The 16,460-nt window shown below is 52.6% G+C and overlaps 2 protein-coding genes and 1 long non-coding RNA gene across 4 annotated transcripts; 2 read left to right on the top strand and 1 right to left on the bottom strand.

The window, feature by feature from the left end:
* The first annotated feature begins 41 nt into the window (after positions 1-41).
* Positions 42-5,276, top strand: Prdx2 (peroxiredoxin 2). Of its 2 annotated transcripts, none has more exons than XM_087594330.1 (6): positions 42-110; positions 498-697; positions 789-942; positions 1,806-1,928; positions 2,073-2,203; positions 4,959-5,276. In XM_087594330.1, exons 2-6 carry the CDS (start codon positions 595-597, stop codon positions 5,042-5,044), a joined length of 597 nt encoding a protein of 198 aa, XP_087450456.1. In that variant the 5' UTR covers positions 42-110; positions 498-594; the 3' UTR covers positions 5,045-5,276.
* Positions 5,277-8,152: 2,876 nt separating this feature from the next.
* On the bottom strand, positions 8,153-9,937 carry Junb (JunB proto-oncogene, AP-1 transcription factor subunit). The gene has a single exon (NM_021836.2). The coding sequence runs from the start codon at positions 9,665-9,667 to the stop codon at positions 8,633-8,635; it is 1,035 nt and encodes a 344-aa protein (NP_068608.2). The 5' UTR covers positions 9,668-9,937; the 3' UTR covers positions 8,153-8,632.
* A 5,933-nt stretch (positions 9,938-15,870) lies between these two features.
* Positions 15,871-16,460, top strand: LOC147999393 (uncharacterized). The gene is made up of 2 exons (XR_015644005.1): positions 15,871-15,938; positions 16,223-16,460. It is a non-coding gene; the product is annotated as an uncharacterized LOC147999393 (long non-coding RNA).

The following is a 16,460-nucleotide window of genomic DNA, read 5'->3' as shown; positions in this document are numbered from 1 at the left end:
TTGGGCCACGCATAAAAGGCTCCCGGGCCTAGGGCTCTCTCGGTTCTGAGATCTCTTTCCTGTCTCTGCTCGTGTCTGGTCGTCCGCGTGTCCGGCTCTTGCCCACGCAGGTATGGAAACCTAGAGTGCACATGAATGGGAGGAGCCCCATTGGTGTGATGCTGGCCTCATCACCACCTCCATGATGGAGGTCTTTGTTTTCTATGCTGAATGGTGGCCGCTTTTGTCCTTGCGGGGGGGAAACCAAGGCCGGAGCCCTGGCTTGCAGGCTGGGTCATCGAGCTCACAGCCCTTCGCTCTTGGCTTAGCTATCCCATTCTGGAACTAAGGGCTCAGGTCCCCCTTTCCCCGCACTCGGTCTGACTCCATAATTCGGGTAGCAACCGTGACCCCATCACTCTTGCCCTGTTTAGGGGGGCGGGTATCCAGAGGCCTTGCTGTCCTTGTACTGGGAGGGTGAATATGAGTGCTGCTTCTCCCACCTCTCTTGGATTTAGTGTCTAGGCTTAGCACCAAAAGTGACCTTGGGAAGGCAAGACAAAGGGTCTTCTGAAGCACTAAAGACCAAGCTTGCATGGGTCTCTGATTTCAGTCATGGCCTCCGGCAACGCGCACATCGGAAAGCCTGCCCCTGACTTCACGGCCACCGCCGTGGTGGATGGTGCCTTTAAGGAAATCAAGCTTTCAGACTACAGAGGTGAAGCTGCTCGGAGGGGGAACGGGAGGGGACAGGGTCTACATTTGAAAGAAGCTAGCACTAACTTCTCTTCCGCTCTCCTCTTCCCTAGGGAAGTACGTGGTCCTCTTTTTCTATCCACTGGACTTCACTTTTGTTTGCCCCACGGAGATCATCGCTTTTAGCGACCACGCTGAGGACTTCCGAAAGCTAGGCTGCGAGGTGCTGGGAGTGTCTGTGGACTCTCAGTTCACCCACCTGGCCTGGTACGGGGCTCCGGGAGGAGGGCTGCAGGGGCCGCGAAGTAGGTGATGGGGTGGGAGGTGTGGAGAGGATGAAGGAAGGCCCAAACTCTAGGGACAGACTGTGTCTTCCCGTTCTTCATCTTATAAAGAATGGAAACAATGACACCCAAGCCCATACGATGATGACAGTAATTAGCATTTGGCACCTTATTGGAAGGTACCTGCAGACGCAGTCTCGGTTCTCTGGAGACAGGCTGCCTTGCTGTATTTCGCTATTCTCCATAGTGATCCGCTGTGCTCCATACCAGAGCGAGATGATGGTGGGAACAGTCTATGCGCATGCACGCGCGCGCCCCCCCAAACACACACACACACACACACACACACACACACACACACACACTTTTTTTTTTTTTTTTTTTTTTTGGTTCTTTTTTTCGGAGCTGGGGACCGAACCCAGGGCCTTGCGCTTCCTAGGCAAGCGCTCTACCACTGAGCTAAATCCCACACACACACTTTTTAAAAGAACTAGGAATCAATTCCAGGGCTCACTCCTGCAAGGCAAGTGCCCTGTGCCCTGCCATTGAACTGACTAATAACTTTAATAACTTTAATATGGGTTCTCTACTGCAAGTTACTCAGGCCCACAGGCACAAGTGAAGCCATTTGAAGATGATGCTTTATCTGGGGCCATTCTCCCCCCAGCTACGCTGCCATCTCACAGGGTGGGGTGGGTGGAACAGCCCAGCCTTGCTTTAAGTCCTTTATCTCTTGTCTCCAGTCCTCCTACTCCAGCCCTTATCATTCTGGAGGCCATGAGAGAGAATTCTACAACTACTATACTCGGCATCCTAAGGTCCTAACTCTGTTTCTCTCACCCTCAGGATCAATACCCCACGGAAGGAGGGAGGCTTGGGCCCACTGAATATCCCTCTGCTTGCTGATGTGACTAAAAGCTTGTCCCAGAATTACGGCGTGTTGAAAAATGATGAGGGCATCGCTTACAGGTACAGCAGGGACACCCTGGCTCCAGGTGCCCGCAGCTCAAGGCTAAAGGAACCACTGTGTCTGGTGGGGTGTGGATGTTCCCTTCCCTGGCCCTGGCAGTAGGCCGTCTCCCAGCTCCTCACTGTGGACCCTCTTGTCTTTAGGGGCCTCTTTATCATCGATGCCAAGGGTGTCCTTCGCCAGATCACAGTCAACGACCTACCTGTGGGACGCTCTGTAGATGAGGCTCTCCGCCTTGTCCAGGCCTTTCAGTATACAGATGAGCATGGGGAAGGTGAGTGAACGTTCACAAATAGACAGAGACCGCCACTGCTCTCTGCCCGGCATCTTTGTGGGAGAGAGATTAAAGCCCCATCCCAGCGAGAGCTGAAGAGATAACCAGCAGGTAAAATCACTGGCTGCTCTTTCAGAGGACCAGGCTTGGGTTCTTAGCATCTCTGTGATGGCTCATAACATCCATAATTCTAGTCTTGGGGGGGGGGGATCGGATGCTCCCCTCTGACCTCCTTCTGCACCAGGCATGCACATGGTACACAGGTAAACACGTAAACGGGATGGATGGGCTGGAGAGTTGAGTTGGCTCAGTGGTTAAGGGTACTTGCAGAAAAGCAGGTTCTAGTCCCAGTACCCACAGTGATGCTCACCAGCTCCTTGGGTACACAGACACATAAAATAAAAAAATAATAATAAAAGACAGGTTCTTAGGTCCTGATTGTAGAGGTGGTAGAATGGATAGGATATGGCATGGTGGCACACACCTTCAAAAACAAAACAAAACATACATACATACATACATAGAATGAATATATATATGCAAAACATATAACATTTAAAAATAACATGCCATATTCAAATTCAGTTCTTTGCCTGTAGGGAGTGTCTAGGATGGGGCAAGGATGCTAAGAGGGAAGATTTGGGAGCCTGGTAGATGACTGTAGAAGGTATTTGAACTAGGAATGCTAGGTTTGCCTGCCATCCCAACACTTGGAAGACCGAGGCAGGAGGAAGGCTGGGACAGGATTGAGGCTAGGCTAAGATATAGAATGAGACCTTTTTTTTTTTTTTTTTTATAAGAATTACATTTCTTTTTTTTTTTCTTAAGATATTTATTTATTATATATAAGTACACTGTAGCTGTCTTCAGACACACCAGAAGAGGGCATCAGATCCCATGACAGATGGGTGTGAGCCACCATGTGGTTGCTGGGATTTGAACTCAGGACCCCTGGAAGAGCAGCCAGTGCTCTTAACCACTGAACCATCTCTCCAGCCCGAGACTTTTTTTTTAAAACAGCAACAGCAAAGACAAAAAGAGAAAAGAAAAGAAAAAAGGGTTGGGGATTTAGCTCAGTGGTAGAGTGCTTGCCTAGCAAGCGCAAGGCCCTGGGTTCGGTCCCCAGCTCCGAAAAAAAAAAAAGAAAAAAAAAAAAAAAAGAAGAAGAAAAAAAAAAGAAAAAAGGGCGTTAATAGGCTCGTCCACAGATTTCAAGCTGGGAATTTGGCTTAACTGGTGGAGTGCTTGCCTGGCATCCACAAAGGCAGGATGGCATAAAACTGGGCACACTAGTGTGTGCCTGTAATCCTGCACTTGGGAAGCTAAGGAAGAGAGATCAGGGTTTCAGGGTCATCTTTAGTGAATTCAACTTGAACTAACTAAAAAAAAAAAAAATTTTTTTTTTTTTTTTTTTTTTTAAAGGGAAGGGTCAGGGCTGGAGAGATGACTCAGCAGTTAAGAGCACTGACTGCTCTTCCAGAGGTCCTGAGTTCAATTCCCAGCAACCACATGGTGGCTGGCAGCCATCTGTAATAGGATCTGATGTCCTTTTCTGGTGTGTCTGAAGACACTACAATGTACTCATATGAATAAAATAAATAAACCTTTAAAAAAATAAAATAAAATAAAGGGAAGGGTTTCAGTATGTATTCACGTTGGCCTGGAGCAGCTAGCTATGTAGATCAAACTGGCCTTGAACTCAGAGAGATCTGTCCGCTTTTTCCTCCCCGGTGCTGAGATTAAAGGCACAAGATGCCATGTTTCCCCCTCTTTAAAAATTTTGTGTGTGTGCGTATGCGTGCGCGCGAATCTGTATATGTGTGTCTGTTTGTGTGTGTCTGTGTGTGTGTGTGTCTGTCTGTCTGTGTCTGTCTGTGTGTCTGTGTCTGTCTGTGTGTCTGTGTCTGTGTGTGTGTGTCTTTGTGTGTGTCTGTGTGTGTGTGTCTGTGTCTGTGTCTGTGTGTGTTAGTGATCAAAGCAAAGCCCCAACCATACTAGACAGTGCTCTTTCACCGAGCTATGCCTGTAGCACGGCCACTTTGCCGTATGGAAGGGAAAACTGACCATAGTTGCAAAGTTTAGTAGGGTTAGGGCTAATGGATTGAAGGGGCTGGGCATTGTGACACAGGCCTGTGATCTTAGTATTTAGGAGATGAAGCAGGGAGACCACCAGGCCAGCTTGGGCTACAGAATGAAACACTGTTTTAAAATAAAAATTCAGAAGCCTGGTGATACATGCCTGTAGTTCCAGCATCCGGGCAGCAGAGAGGGGGATCAATGCATGTTTGAGGCTAACCTGATCTAGACAGAGAGAGTTGTAGGCCAGCCTGAGACCCATTCTTTAAAAACCAAACCAAACCAAACCAAAAAACTGCTGAAAGACAAGGAGGAGTAGAATGCTTGTCTGGGTTACACAAGGTCCAAAGGCAAACTTTAGTATTACAGTGTTTGGAGCTGGGCATGGTGATACAATCTGTTAGGAGGCTAAGATAGGATCACCATGGGTTCAAACCTGCCTGGGTTACATAGTAAGATTTCCTCAAAAGAAAAAAAAAGTAAAGAAACAAAATGTCAAAAGAGAAAAATGTCGCTTCAAACCTGCCTGAGCAGGGGCTTCTGTCCACATGCAATCTGGAACCCTGGCTTTGAGGGCCCATCCTTTTATTGTGCAGCCTGTGCTCTCAGATGAACTCCTTGTCCCTGACCTTGGTGGTGGAGCTGAGCCTCACGTGTTCATCCTTGTGTGTTTTTCTAGTCTGTCCTGCTGGCTGGAAGCCCGGCAGTGACACCATCAAACCCAATGTGGATGACAGCAAGGAATACTTCTCCAAACACAACTGAGATGGGTAAACATCGGTGAGCCTGAATCCCGGATCTCACCTGCGCCCTTACCTGGATGTCCTGTGCTGGCCCAGAAAACGCTAGATCTTCCTCTACATTCTAAAGGGGCTGGAGGCTAGGCCGAGGCTTTCTCATTACCCACCTGGAATCTGGTGAATAGTGACCCTGCCCTGAGCACACCCAGCTGGGCCCAGGTCTATAGGAAACCAATAAAGTATTAGGGACAGTGTAAGTCCGTGTTGGTGTGTGGTCTTTTTTTTTGTTTGTTTGTTTGTTTTTGTTTTTGTTTTTAAGATTTATTCATTTATTATATATAAGTACACTGTTGCTGTCTTCAGACACACTGGAAGAGGGCATTGGATCTCTTTACAGATGGTTGTGAGCCACCGGTTACTGGGATTTGAACTCAGGACCTCTGGAAGAGCAGTCGGGTGCTCTTAGCCACTGAGCCATCTCTCCAGCCCCTGGTGTGTGTTTAGTAGTTAACTCCAACCCACCCTATCTTTACACTCTGGCTCGCCCAACTGATTCTGTAATTACTTCTTTTCACCACAAGGTGGAGGCATTTACCTTATTCACTCTATGGCCTGAGCATGGTGGGACAACAGTGAGACCAAACAAATACTAGGACTGCAGAAATCCTTTCAGAGTACTTCCTGCTCCTGCAAAAGACCCTGGTTCGATTCCTGGAACTTAAGGATAGTGCCATATCCAACACCCTCTTCTGGTCCTCCCCTCCAGCACCAGACGTACACATAAATGAATATGGGTAGAACATGCATAGACATAAAATACTTCTTTAAAAAATGGTGGGCAGTTTACTTCTGGATTTTGGCACTGCATGTAGAATGGTACCCATATCTTGCCATTAACTATATAAAATGGTTTTGACAGTTGGGATCTTCACTGGGTTTTCACATTGGATGGGAATGAAAACGAAAATCGCTGTGCGTTCAAGTATGCGAACTAGGCTCTGGCCATTTTTTGTCAGTACTTTGGGCAGGAGAGTGAGACCAACAGTGCGAGTAGCTGAGAATTGGTGCGGGTCAGGCTAGGAGGTGGGCGTTTCACTGACTGTATATGTACTTGGGTAGCTTTTCTTTCTGAGTTTCATTTCACCAAACACAATCTGGTCTTTTGGTTCTTTTTTTTTTTTTTTTTTTTTTTTTTTCTTTTGGAGCTGGGGACCGAACTCAGGGCCTTGCGCTTCCTAGGCAAGCGCTCTACCACTGAGCTAAATCCCCAACCCCGATCTGGTTTTTTTAATTTAGTTTTGTCACAAAGGTCCCCACAGTAGCTCCTTCAGCCTCAGCTTATCCTGGGGTCCTACTGTTGATACCTTCTGGGTGTCATTCAACCCCCTTGGAATTCTTTCCCTGGTTTTTACCCTCGTGTTAGGGATGGAATCCATAGTCGGTCTTGTAAATGACATGAAAGCCCTGTACCGCAGAGCCTCACACCTATCTCTCTCTTGGAGTTTTATATATTCTCCCTCGAGGCCACTCACCCTTCTGTGGTTCATCCCATTTCAGGTTACACTCTTGGGGTTCTTCAGATGAGCTTGCTTTGGCTACAAGAACTATGGCTGACCATTCCTTTCCTCTGTCCCCAACCTGTTCCGGGTCTCTACATTGGAAAGTTGACAGTAGTCTGTAGATGACCTTACCTCCCTTGCCCCATTTTGGACGGATATTCCTCTTCCTAGCTCTCACCACCATATTTAAATCATGTCTGCTTTCATTAAAAAAAAAAAAAAAGAGAGAGAGAGAGAGAGAGAGAAAAGAAAAGAAAAAGTGTGGTGTTTTGTGGGTGTGAGTGCAGTACCTATAGAAGCCAGAAGAGGGCATCGCATCCCCTGAAACTAGGGGTTTGTGAGCTTTCTAAGGTGGGTTGACTCAATGAAGCATACACTTGAATGGTCTGGAACTTTATCTGCTAAACCATCTTTCCAGCTCTTCTTTCTTTTTTCTTTTAAAAGACGTTGTGGAGGGGGGGGGTGTGCGCGCGTGCTCACAGGCATGTGAGGGTGCATGATTCTTCCTCCTGGATCCAGCAATCAAACTTGGGTAACAGTGGCGGTCAAGCATCTAGGCATCTTTACCTGCTGTCACCTACCCCTATCGGTTTTCCTTCTTTCTGTCTGCACTGTGGTCCCACTTGTCTGAGGTTTTTTGTTTGGTTGGGGTCAGGTTATGTTTGTTTTGTTTTGAGAAACAAACCTAGACAGGCTTGAGGCCCATTCCCTCTACTACTGAATTTTTCCTCTGCTTCACCTGAGTGGCACGGTTTCCCTTGCGCTGGAGTCTTCCAGCTTCACGGCCACCCAGATCCCACCAGCAACCAGTGGCTTTGAACCTCCAGCACCTCAAGAGTTGTGGCGACGCCCAGCTGCCCAAACAACTGCCCGGACAGGACCAGACCTGGCAGTCGCCGACTTCTGGCCTGGCACAAGGGAGGGGGACACTGGCGGGCGGGCGCCGCCCTTCCTGGCGGGAGCAGCCCTGACGGCGTCTGTAACTACAGGGAGGCTGCAGTTACTCTCCGCCAGGGTCGGTCCAATGGAGGGGGCGTGGGCGCGGCGGGGCTCAGGCGCCAGCCTGTTAAAAGCCGCTCGGGTGGCTCCCAGGGCTCCGGAGAGCACAGCCCTCCCACCGCGGGCGCCCTGGACCCCGGCCTGGGGCTTTCCGCGCCCAGAAAGCCGCCTGCCCGGGAAAATCCCGGCCCCCTTCCCGGCGCCGCGGCCCTGCCCGGCAGAGAAGGGGGAGGGGATTCCCGGAATCTGCCCGGAGACCGCGCTGGCGTCACTGAGCTGAATAGGCCCATATATGGGCAGCGCTTCCGTAACGTCAGCGGGGAAAGCCCCGGCGCACGGGGCTGGGCGGGGCCGTGCTTGCACATTCCGGGTTTTGTCCTGGGCCTGGATAGCTTGTTCTCGGCCACTGCCTGCCTGCGCAGCGTCTGGTGCCAGGACTCAGGGGATGGGAGGTTTGAGCGCTTGTACTGGACCTTAAGATACCCGAAAGGAGAGAACTACAAACTGCCCCGGGCTTGGGGCAGCCCAATCTTCTCCCTCCATCCGCCCAGCTTGGAAGAAAGAGACCACAGAAATTAATAAAGACTTTTTTTTTACTTAAATAGATTCAATAAAAAGTCAAACACACACACAAACACATCTTAAAATAGACTTTAGACACGAAGTGCGTGTTTCTTCTCCACAGTACTGTGCAGAGGGGGAGGGCAGGGGGCGGAGGTTCCTCCCTAGTATCCCCACAGGCTGAGTACCAGGCGGCGGGGCCAGCTCCGCCGCGACAACCCCCTTCTCCCCTCCCTGTTAAATACACAAATATATTATATTCAATATGAATTCAGTCTCTTTCCAGAAAAAAAAAACATACAAAATACGCTGGAAGGGGGCCATGTAAACCTCGAGGTGGAAGGACTGGGCGCAGGCGGGCAGGCCAGAGTCCAGTGTGTGAGCTGCGCCCCAGACCTCTGGGCGAGTGCCCATCGCCTGCCCCCCTCACCCCAGTGGGGGGCGGGCGCCCAGCCTTCAAGGCTGGGGGTGTCCGTATGGAGCAAGGGAGGCTCTCAGAAGGCGTGTCCCTTGACCCCTAGCAGCAACTGGCAGCCGTTGCTGACGTGGGTCATGACCTTCTGCTTGAGCTGCGCCACTTGCTCCCGTAGGAGGCCGGCAGTACTTGACAGCCCCGCGTTCTCAGCCTTGAGTGTCTTCACCTTGTCCTCCAGGCGCGCGATGCGCTCCAGCTTCCGCTTCCGGCATTTGGTGGCCGCCAGCCTGTTCCGCAGCCGCTTTCGCTCCACTTTGATGCGCTCCTGGTCTTCCATGTTGATGGGGGACACAGGCGGCGTGGCGTCGCGGCTGCGTGCCTCCGGTACGGTCTGCGGTTCCTCTTTAAAGGCGGAAGCGCCGCGACTCAAGCCCAGCTGCGCCGGGTGGCCGCCCGCAAAGGGTGGTGCATGTGGGAGGTAGCTGATGGTGGCCGTCGGGTATGAGCTCCCAGTCCCGACGGCGGTCCCGGAACCTCCAGAGGGTGCAGAGGCTGGGGAGTAACTGCTGAGGTTGGTGTAGACCGGAGGCGGCTCCGGACCAGCATAGACGCCCCCAGGCCCGGCCTGGGGACCCCCGCTGGCGCCCAGAGACACGTTGGGGGGCGTCACGTGGTTCATCTTGTGCAGGTCGTCCAGGGCTTTGACAAAACCGTCCGCAAAGCCCTCCTGCTCCTCGGTGACGCCGCCCCCTGTACCTCCGCCGCTGCCGCCCCCACGGGGGTAAAAGTACTGTCCCGGAGGCGTGGGCGTCGTCGTGATCACGCCGTTGCTGTTGGGGACGATCAAGCGCTCCAGTTCCGTGGAGGCTAGCTTCAGAGATGCGCCTGTGTCTGATCCCTGACCCGAAAAGTAGCTGCCTGCCCCACTGCCCTCTGGGCCTGGACCCCGCGCCCCAGGACCCTTGAGACCCCGATAAGGATCTGCCAGGTTGAGCGCTAAGGTGGGTTTCAGGAGTTTGTAGTCGTGAAGAGAAAGACTGCCAGGGCTCCGACCGTATCCTGCCGCTGCGTATGAGTCGTCGTGATAGAAAGGCTGTTCCATTTTCGTGCACATCCGGGCGGCCTGGGCGATCTGGGAAAGGTCCCCCTGAAGGGCCGCTCCGGGCCTCGCTGCGGCGACCGGCGAGCTGTCCTCGGCTGTGGCGGGACCCGGCGTCCGGTCGCGCGTCCTCGGGAGCTGGAGACGGTCGGCAGCGGCCAGTTGGTAGCTGTGCGTAAAAGCGCTGCCCGGCTTCTGGAGCTTTTCTCTCCCTCCGTGGTGCGCCCGCTTTCTCAGCGTCTCTTCTCTCAGCTCCCCGCTCCCTGCAGGATCCAAAGCTGGCCTGGCCACCCTCAAGGTCCCCAGTGTTCGGCCCCAGCCCCAAGCTTTTATACTGAATTTGTCAGCTGCGGAAGTGCACTCCGATTGGCCGACGCGGGAGCCAGGCCCCCGCGGCCCCCTCCTAGAGCGTGGGGAAGGGGAGGAGGCGGCTCGCGTCACTGTCAGGAAGCGCGTGTCCTTGTAAACAGCGGCCACGAGCCCGGTGGCTCTGCGCGGCTGCAGGGGGAGGGGCTGTAGAGACAGAGACACTCAAGCAAAGGGATGTTGAGGGACCGAGGCACATAGGAGTTAGGACTGCGGGAGTACAACCCGGTGGCTATGAGATCTCTGTACACTGCAAGTGGAGATGGGGTGCCTCAGGATATACCCGGAATAGTCTCGCGGGACCCACAATAGCTGTGACTTGTGAACTGACAATATACTAGAAGACCCCAGAAAACAGGGAAGGTACAAAACGGGAGCAATTGTTAACATTTGACCTAGGAATTAACTAGAGGCCCCGAGTGCAAAGTGCTTAAAGAACAGGTGGGAGAGAAGGTTCAGGAAGCAGGGTCAGGTACCTATTGTATAAGAAATGAGTAGGGGCTCTAAAGCCCACAGATGAGTCTGAGGGTTCTCCCATAAGTGGAAAAGGGGAGTAATTTTGGGGAGGTCAATTTAGATATGCAGAAAGTGAACAAGGGTCCTGGAAACGCTGAGGCAATAGGAGTAGAAGATGGGAACATATCTAGCAAAGATTGGGGTCACTGTGATTATTTGCAGAACTCTGATGGAAAGTTAAAATGGTCAGGACATGGCTTCCTTCTGAGCTGTAAAGGCGATGCCAGGAGGGTATCTGAGATCTACCCGAGAGGACGACTTGGAGGATCCCAGAGACAAGGGGCTTGTAAGAATGAGACTGTACCTCGTAAGTGGTCTCTAGGCACTGACATACCCTGTACCTGAGTCCAAAGCCTCCCCTTAGTCACTCTGGGCTCGCCCGATATCCTGTCAGCTTTTGGAGGGCCGAAGAGGCGGGATAGCTGGGGTGCGGTCGCCCAACCCCACTCCCTTCCTTAGAAACAGGCTAGGGAAAAAGAGCCGAGGCAGGAAGTGTGGCAATAGCCCGGAGGGGGAAAGAGCCCGGCCCTGTCTCGTCATTCTGAGCCTAAGGGTTGGTGCACCCTAGCCTGGGCCTGCCAAATTCTGCGCCTGGGAAGAGGAACCCCAGCGAGCGACCCCTGGGGAAGTCACAATCCAGCTGAGTACGCCTCTAGTCATAGTCTACTCTCCCCCCATCTAGAAATGGTTCAGCTTGCAACCTTGGGCGATTACTAGGCCTGGCAGCCGAGGACTGTTCCATTGGCCCGCTGGAGGGGGATGAAGCCTGGGAGCGGGGCCTCGTCACCAAGGCAACAGGCTGGAGTCCGTGAATTGGATTGGGGGCGGGGCAAACCCCCCGAATTTCTCTCCCCAGCATCCATATTAGGGCACAGGAAGAGGTGGTACCAGTGCAGTCTTGGGGCGGCAAACTAGGAGCCAGGAACCCGAGGTATTTGCCAGGTCCCAGGGCGCGCCCGGGCCCCGGGACGGCTAGTCCAGACCAGCCTCCACCGCCACCCCCGGGCTCCCCCGCCTCCCGGCGGCCTGGCCCAGCCCCTCGGAACAGCTCTGGGGCTGAGCCCTGTCCCGCCCGACCTGGTCGGACCCAGCCTGGCAGGTCCTCGCCTGCCCGAGGGCCTGGGTCGGACTTTGCCCCCGGCCCGTCGGGGCGCGGAGGGGGCGGGATAATGCTTTCAGGCATCCCAGGCGCCTGGGCAGGCTGGTACAGAGCTGCCTCCTCCCCTGGGTATGTGCCCTTCCCTTCTACCAGAAGGTCTAGGGTCCCCACTCCCTACCACTTATTTTGAAGTCTGAAAATTCTTCTCATCTACTTCCACTTCCGTCGGGGATGAGCTACCTTCCATTACACACAATATCTAAAGGAAGGTAGCCTCCCTCATCTGAGAACCTTTTTCCCACCCAAGTAAAAAGGGCAAAAATCGCAAAGCGAGAAAATGGAAGAACCCAAAGCCCCTTCTCCAGGAATGGGAAGATAGAGGTTTAAATAGCAGGACTTCAGTTAGGTGGAACTTCAAGTAATGTGGGAGCCCCAGAGAAAGGGTTGAGGGTCCCATCTCTTCCTCTTCTCGGGTCTCTGGTAAGATAAAGGAGGGTTCTTTAGAGAGAAGCTTAAGGACAAGGGCTAAGAAGCAGAATCAGAGCTTACCTAGTGTTCGACAGAGAAGGAAATTGAAAGAGGCAAGAGACAGCTACAAGGACACAGGGGAAGTCCAGTAGAGTAGGGGCACTGGAGAGGAAGGAGCTGGGGACATCCCAGTCTTTGAAGGATCCTTGTGACCCTTAAGTTCACCCTCCCATCTTGCCCTTGTTCGAAGAGCTCCCCTCCCCCACTGCAGTCTCAAGGGAGATTCCAGAAGCCGCTGAGTCTGCGGGCATGTGGCCAGGCCTGTGTCTCCTGCCCATGCTAATAACTGCAGCTGACATGTGGCCTTGCCTGAGGGGTACTGGCCGCAGCTTTGGGGCCAGGGCAGGATGGAGGGCAACATGTTGGGAAGCCAACCTGCCTGTCCCACTGGCCAGGAGGCCACACTGACTCACCCATGCCACAGCTGAGGCTGGCTAGGCCAAAGCCAGATCCTGGAGAAAGGCCAGGTCTGCCCTAAGAGGGTCGAAAGGGAAGACACGAGTGGGAGGCTAGGGACAGAAAGGCAGGACAAGGGGAGACACCCAGAGACAGATGGGGCCAGGTTAGTCTCATGCAGACATGGAGACTGGGAGATACTTAAGACAGGCAGACAGACTGTCTGAGAAATAGTAATTATTATTTTAATAGCTAACACTTACATGGTTCTTACCATGGACCAGACACTGTTCTAAAGTGTCTTATATAAAGTCAGTCATTGGCCATTTCCAATGATCCAGGCAGTTGCATGATGTGTGAATCTTCATTTAACAAATGAGAAATGGAGGCCCGGGAAATGGCCTTTAATAATGTCTCAGAGCTAAAAGCACTAGAATTGGTACACAGTCTGTATGGAATAGGGGCTGGCGATCTCTGAACACTGCTATGTCGTAGTGTTGATGTGCGTTTATGGAGTACCAGCCACATACAAAGCTCTAGTGAGTAGGCCTTTTGCGAAGGATCCTGTCCCCTCCTCCCCTCAGAAGGAGAAGTGGAGTTGGGCACAGAAAGGTGATACTGGCAACTATGCCAGAGTGGGGTCTTCTCTCACACTTTCTGCATGGGTTTGCAGCGGGTGGGGAAGAGACCAGCCAGGGAGGGCAGGGCTGGCCAAGCTGGTACAGCCGGTTCCAGGCCCCTACCATTCTCACTCTTGTGGCCTGGGCACCACCTCCTCAAGTCGCCCTGCTGGCGCCAGGCCTGCCCAGTGTGGAGGGTGTAAAGACAGTCCCCTCCCCCATACTGCCTGAGCTACAGATCAGCACCAGGCTGGCCTCCCTTGCCAGGTTTTCCTATACCCCAGGGCCTGGGGCCAGGGGCTACCATTCAGGATAAGGAGGAAGTTCATCTCCACCCACCCACAGGTCTTTCTGGGGCTTTTGGTCTTGGCACCAGGGACTTCTCCTTCTTATAAATAGTTTGGTGACCATTCTCCCTGGCCCCACTGACCGGTGCCACGGCTGCCACCAGGAAACTGGGCTGGGGGCTGCCTGTGAGTCATCAGTGGGCAGGCTGGGGCGGGAACCCACAAGTCACAGCACCCAGTCTCCAGTCCCTGCCCCTGGGTGTGGACTGGTGGCTGGGCCAGAAGAAGCTAAGAATCGATTCCAGAGGTCTTCTCTAGGAAGCCCCAGACTGCCAGTCACCCTCCTCCCTTATTTCTGTGGTTTTAGGGGTCCCTCACCCCTCATCTGGAGAGGAAGTTGCTGGGTCTTCTTGGAAACAGGCTGTCTTCACACTGATTCAATGGGGCCCAGAGGGAATTTCCCACACAGCTGCCAAAGACTTAGGGGCCTTAGCTTCAAGGTGTCCCCTTTAAGAGAGATATGTCAAAAACAACTGAGCTTGCCCAGCAGAGGAAGCGGGAGAACATCAGGGAAGTAGGGGTGATGTTGGGAGAGGAAGTGCCAGGATCTCGGAGTCCCACAGAACCTCAGCAAAGGGTGGATGGGGGGGGTGAGTGTGGTTGGCCTGTTGGGGCCTGTGTGAGTGCATGAGGCCTGCTCTAGGCTTCTGGTTGCCCGTTGGTCCAACCCTGAAGGGGGTGTGGGCCTATTTGTGAGAGTTCAGTTCTGCTTTGTGTGGATGGGGTGGAGGTGAGACGTACGTGTGTGTGTGTGTGTGTGTGTGTGTGTGTGTGTGTGTGTGTGTCCTATTGAATAGGTTACATAGGGCTCTATTCTAGGCACATATGTGGCTAACATTTTTGTACCTGGTTTGTGAGTGCAAGGTACATGTTTTGCCTTAAGTGTGTGAAATGTCTTTATGTTTATATGTGGTATATGGCTGGTCTCTGTGTGGATGTGTATAGCCTGTAACTGCTTGACCACCGCCCCGCCCCCTGCACATATAGACCAGCTATGGCTATACATATACTCCAAACAGACAGAGGCAGGGGATAGAAAACACCTTATGTCTGGTTTTCATGGTTAGTTTGTGCCTATGAGAGAAAGAGGGTTGGAGATTTAGCTCAGCGGTAGAGCGCTTGCCTAGCGAGCGCAACCGAAAAAAAGAAGAAAAAAAGAAAAAAAAAAGAAGAAGAGAGAAAGAGAGAGAGAGAAGCCTGGTTTGGTCTGTATGTTTTTGTGTTATGTATGTAGTCTGTGGCTGGCTGTATGTGTATGTGAGAGAGCATGAATGTCCTGTGTGCTCATGACTAGCCACAGCTTCTGTCAGGGTATCTCCATTCTTGTGTACTCGTGAATGCTAGCTAGGCTGTGTCTTCTCTCTTCATTAGCTATTTGTCCAGACCACATCTGTGGATGTTTCTCTGAACCCCTGTGCTCCATCTGTTGGTTAGGTCTATTTAAGAGATGACTATGACTGGGCATGGAGGTTCAGGCCTTTAATCCCAGACCTCATAAGTCAAAGGCAGGTCCATATCTGAGTTCTAGGCCAGCTGGGTCAAGAATTGAATTCCATGTTAACCAAGGGTACACAGTGAGACCCTGCCTTCAAAACAAAAATAAAACCCTGAAAAACCCCAAGGTATGTGAGACTTCATCTCCTAATGAATGTGTCACAATTATGTTGATAGGTGCCTGGAGCACTCTGACATGGTATGTAGGTGACTGTGACACTTTTGTACATCTGCCTGCAGATGTAGATTTGTCTCTCCTGTTTCTGTATAGGAAGAATATTGCTTGCGCATGTGGCCTAGAGGCTCTCAGTGTGCCTCTATCCTTTCTGGGAATGTACCAGTACAAATGTTCACTTCTATCTGCTGATACCAGCCTGGGTGCAGAGCTGGTCTATCTGGGTCACACCTGTCCTGACTACAGGCTTTGTTTGAAGTTCTGGAGGTTGAGCGTACTGCCTCTCCTCATGCTTGCTAGACCACTGAGCCATATACGCATCCCCATGCTTTTTTGACCTGTGGATGCCTTTTGAGTTCTCTTTCTTCCCTCTAACCCTGAGCTACATCTTCAGAGCCTTGCTTTTGACTTGGCCAACACTATCCACCACTGCTGGGTGTCTTAGTTACCCAGATGGATGTCTGTTTTCCCTGTCTGTGTGTCCCTGACTAGATGTCTCAGTGGCCTGTGTCACGGAGGTTTGTTCCTCTGGACTGGCTCTCTCAGGGTGACCGTGTGTTTGTGTGTACATTCCTGCTGCACAGCACCCCCACCTCAGCCCCTCCCCCGCAGTCTAGCCACCCTGGGGCGTGTTTACTTTGCCCCCAGCCTATGTCTGCCCTGCCCTGGGAGGGACTGACCCTCTTGTCTGTCCAGCTAGCCGTCCACAGGATGTTCCCGAGACGCTGTTTCCGGCCACCCGCAGGTCAGGACCCAGGCGTCCAGGGTGGCGGGGGGGTGGAGCTGTTTCGTGGGAGGGGGGTCCATGTCAGGGCATGAGAATGAGGGTGGGGGCGGGGAAGGGACTAGCCCAACAGGTTCCGCCTCATTCCTGCCCCGCCTCTCACTTCCTGGGTGCCAGCCCGGGGCAGGGGTGGACAAAATGAACCCCGTGGCCTCAGAGAGCGTGGGTGGGGCACAGAGTAGGTGTTTTCTGCTGGGCACCTGGACATCCAGGTCTGAGACACCCCTCCCTACCTCTGTGTCCAGCTCTGAATTCGGAGCGTCCCATCTATTATTCATCTAATCAGCACAACTCAGAGCTGGACATAGTTTTCAGATGGGAAAACAAGCGAGAGACGGGATTTGAATGGAACCGAGCTCTGTACGCGGCTGAGACTTCACAAGAGCCACAGCCACCTTCCCCCTTCTAAGCTGGGTGTCTGAGGGGTGCTGTAGGAACTCTAGTCCCCATGAGGCCAGGCTTTCAAGGGAGTACCCGCTTGTT

This window comes from Rattus norvegicus, chromosome 19 (assembly GCF_021556685.1).
Source record: "Rattus norvegicus strain SHRSP/BbbUtx chromosome 19, alternate assembly SHRSP_T2T, whole genome shotgun sequence".
NCBI classification, from domain to species: Eukaryota; Metazoa; Chordata; class Mammalia; order Rodentia; family Muridae; genus Rattus; species Rattus norvegicus.
The sequence above is the reverse complement of the archived record's forward strand: the minus strand, read 5'-3'. Positions and strand labels throughout refer to the sequence as shown.

What these genes read in the sequence shown, in the direction of transcription:
- Prdx2 (XM_087594330.1), top strand. Translation starts at nt 595, where the DNA reads ATGGCCTCCGGCAACGCGCACATCGGAAAGCCTGCCCCTGACTTCACG. An exon ending in GATGAGGGCATCGCTTACAG is followed by an intron (nt 1,929 to 2,072) that starts GTACAGCAGGGA and finishes TCTTGTCTTTAG; the next exon opens with GGGCCTCTTTATCATCGATG. An exon ending in TACAGATGAGCATGGGGAAG is followed by an intron (nt 2,204 to 4,958) that starts GTGAGTGAACGT and finishes GTGTTTTTCTAG; the next exon opens with TCTGTCCTGCTGGCTGGAAG.
- Junb (NM_021836.2), bottom strand. Translation starts at nt 9,667, where the DNA reads ATGTGCACGAAAATGGAACAGCCTTTCTATCACGACGACTCATACGCA.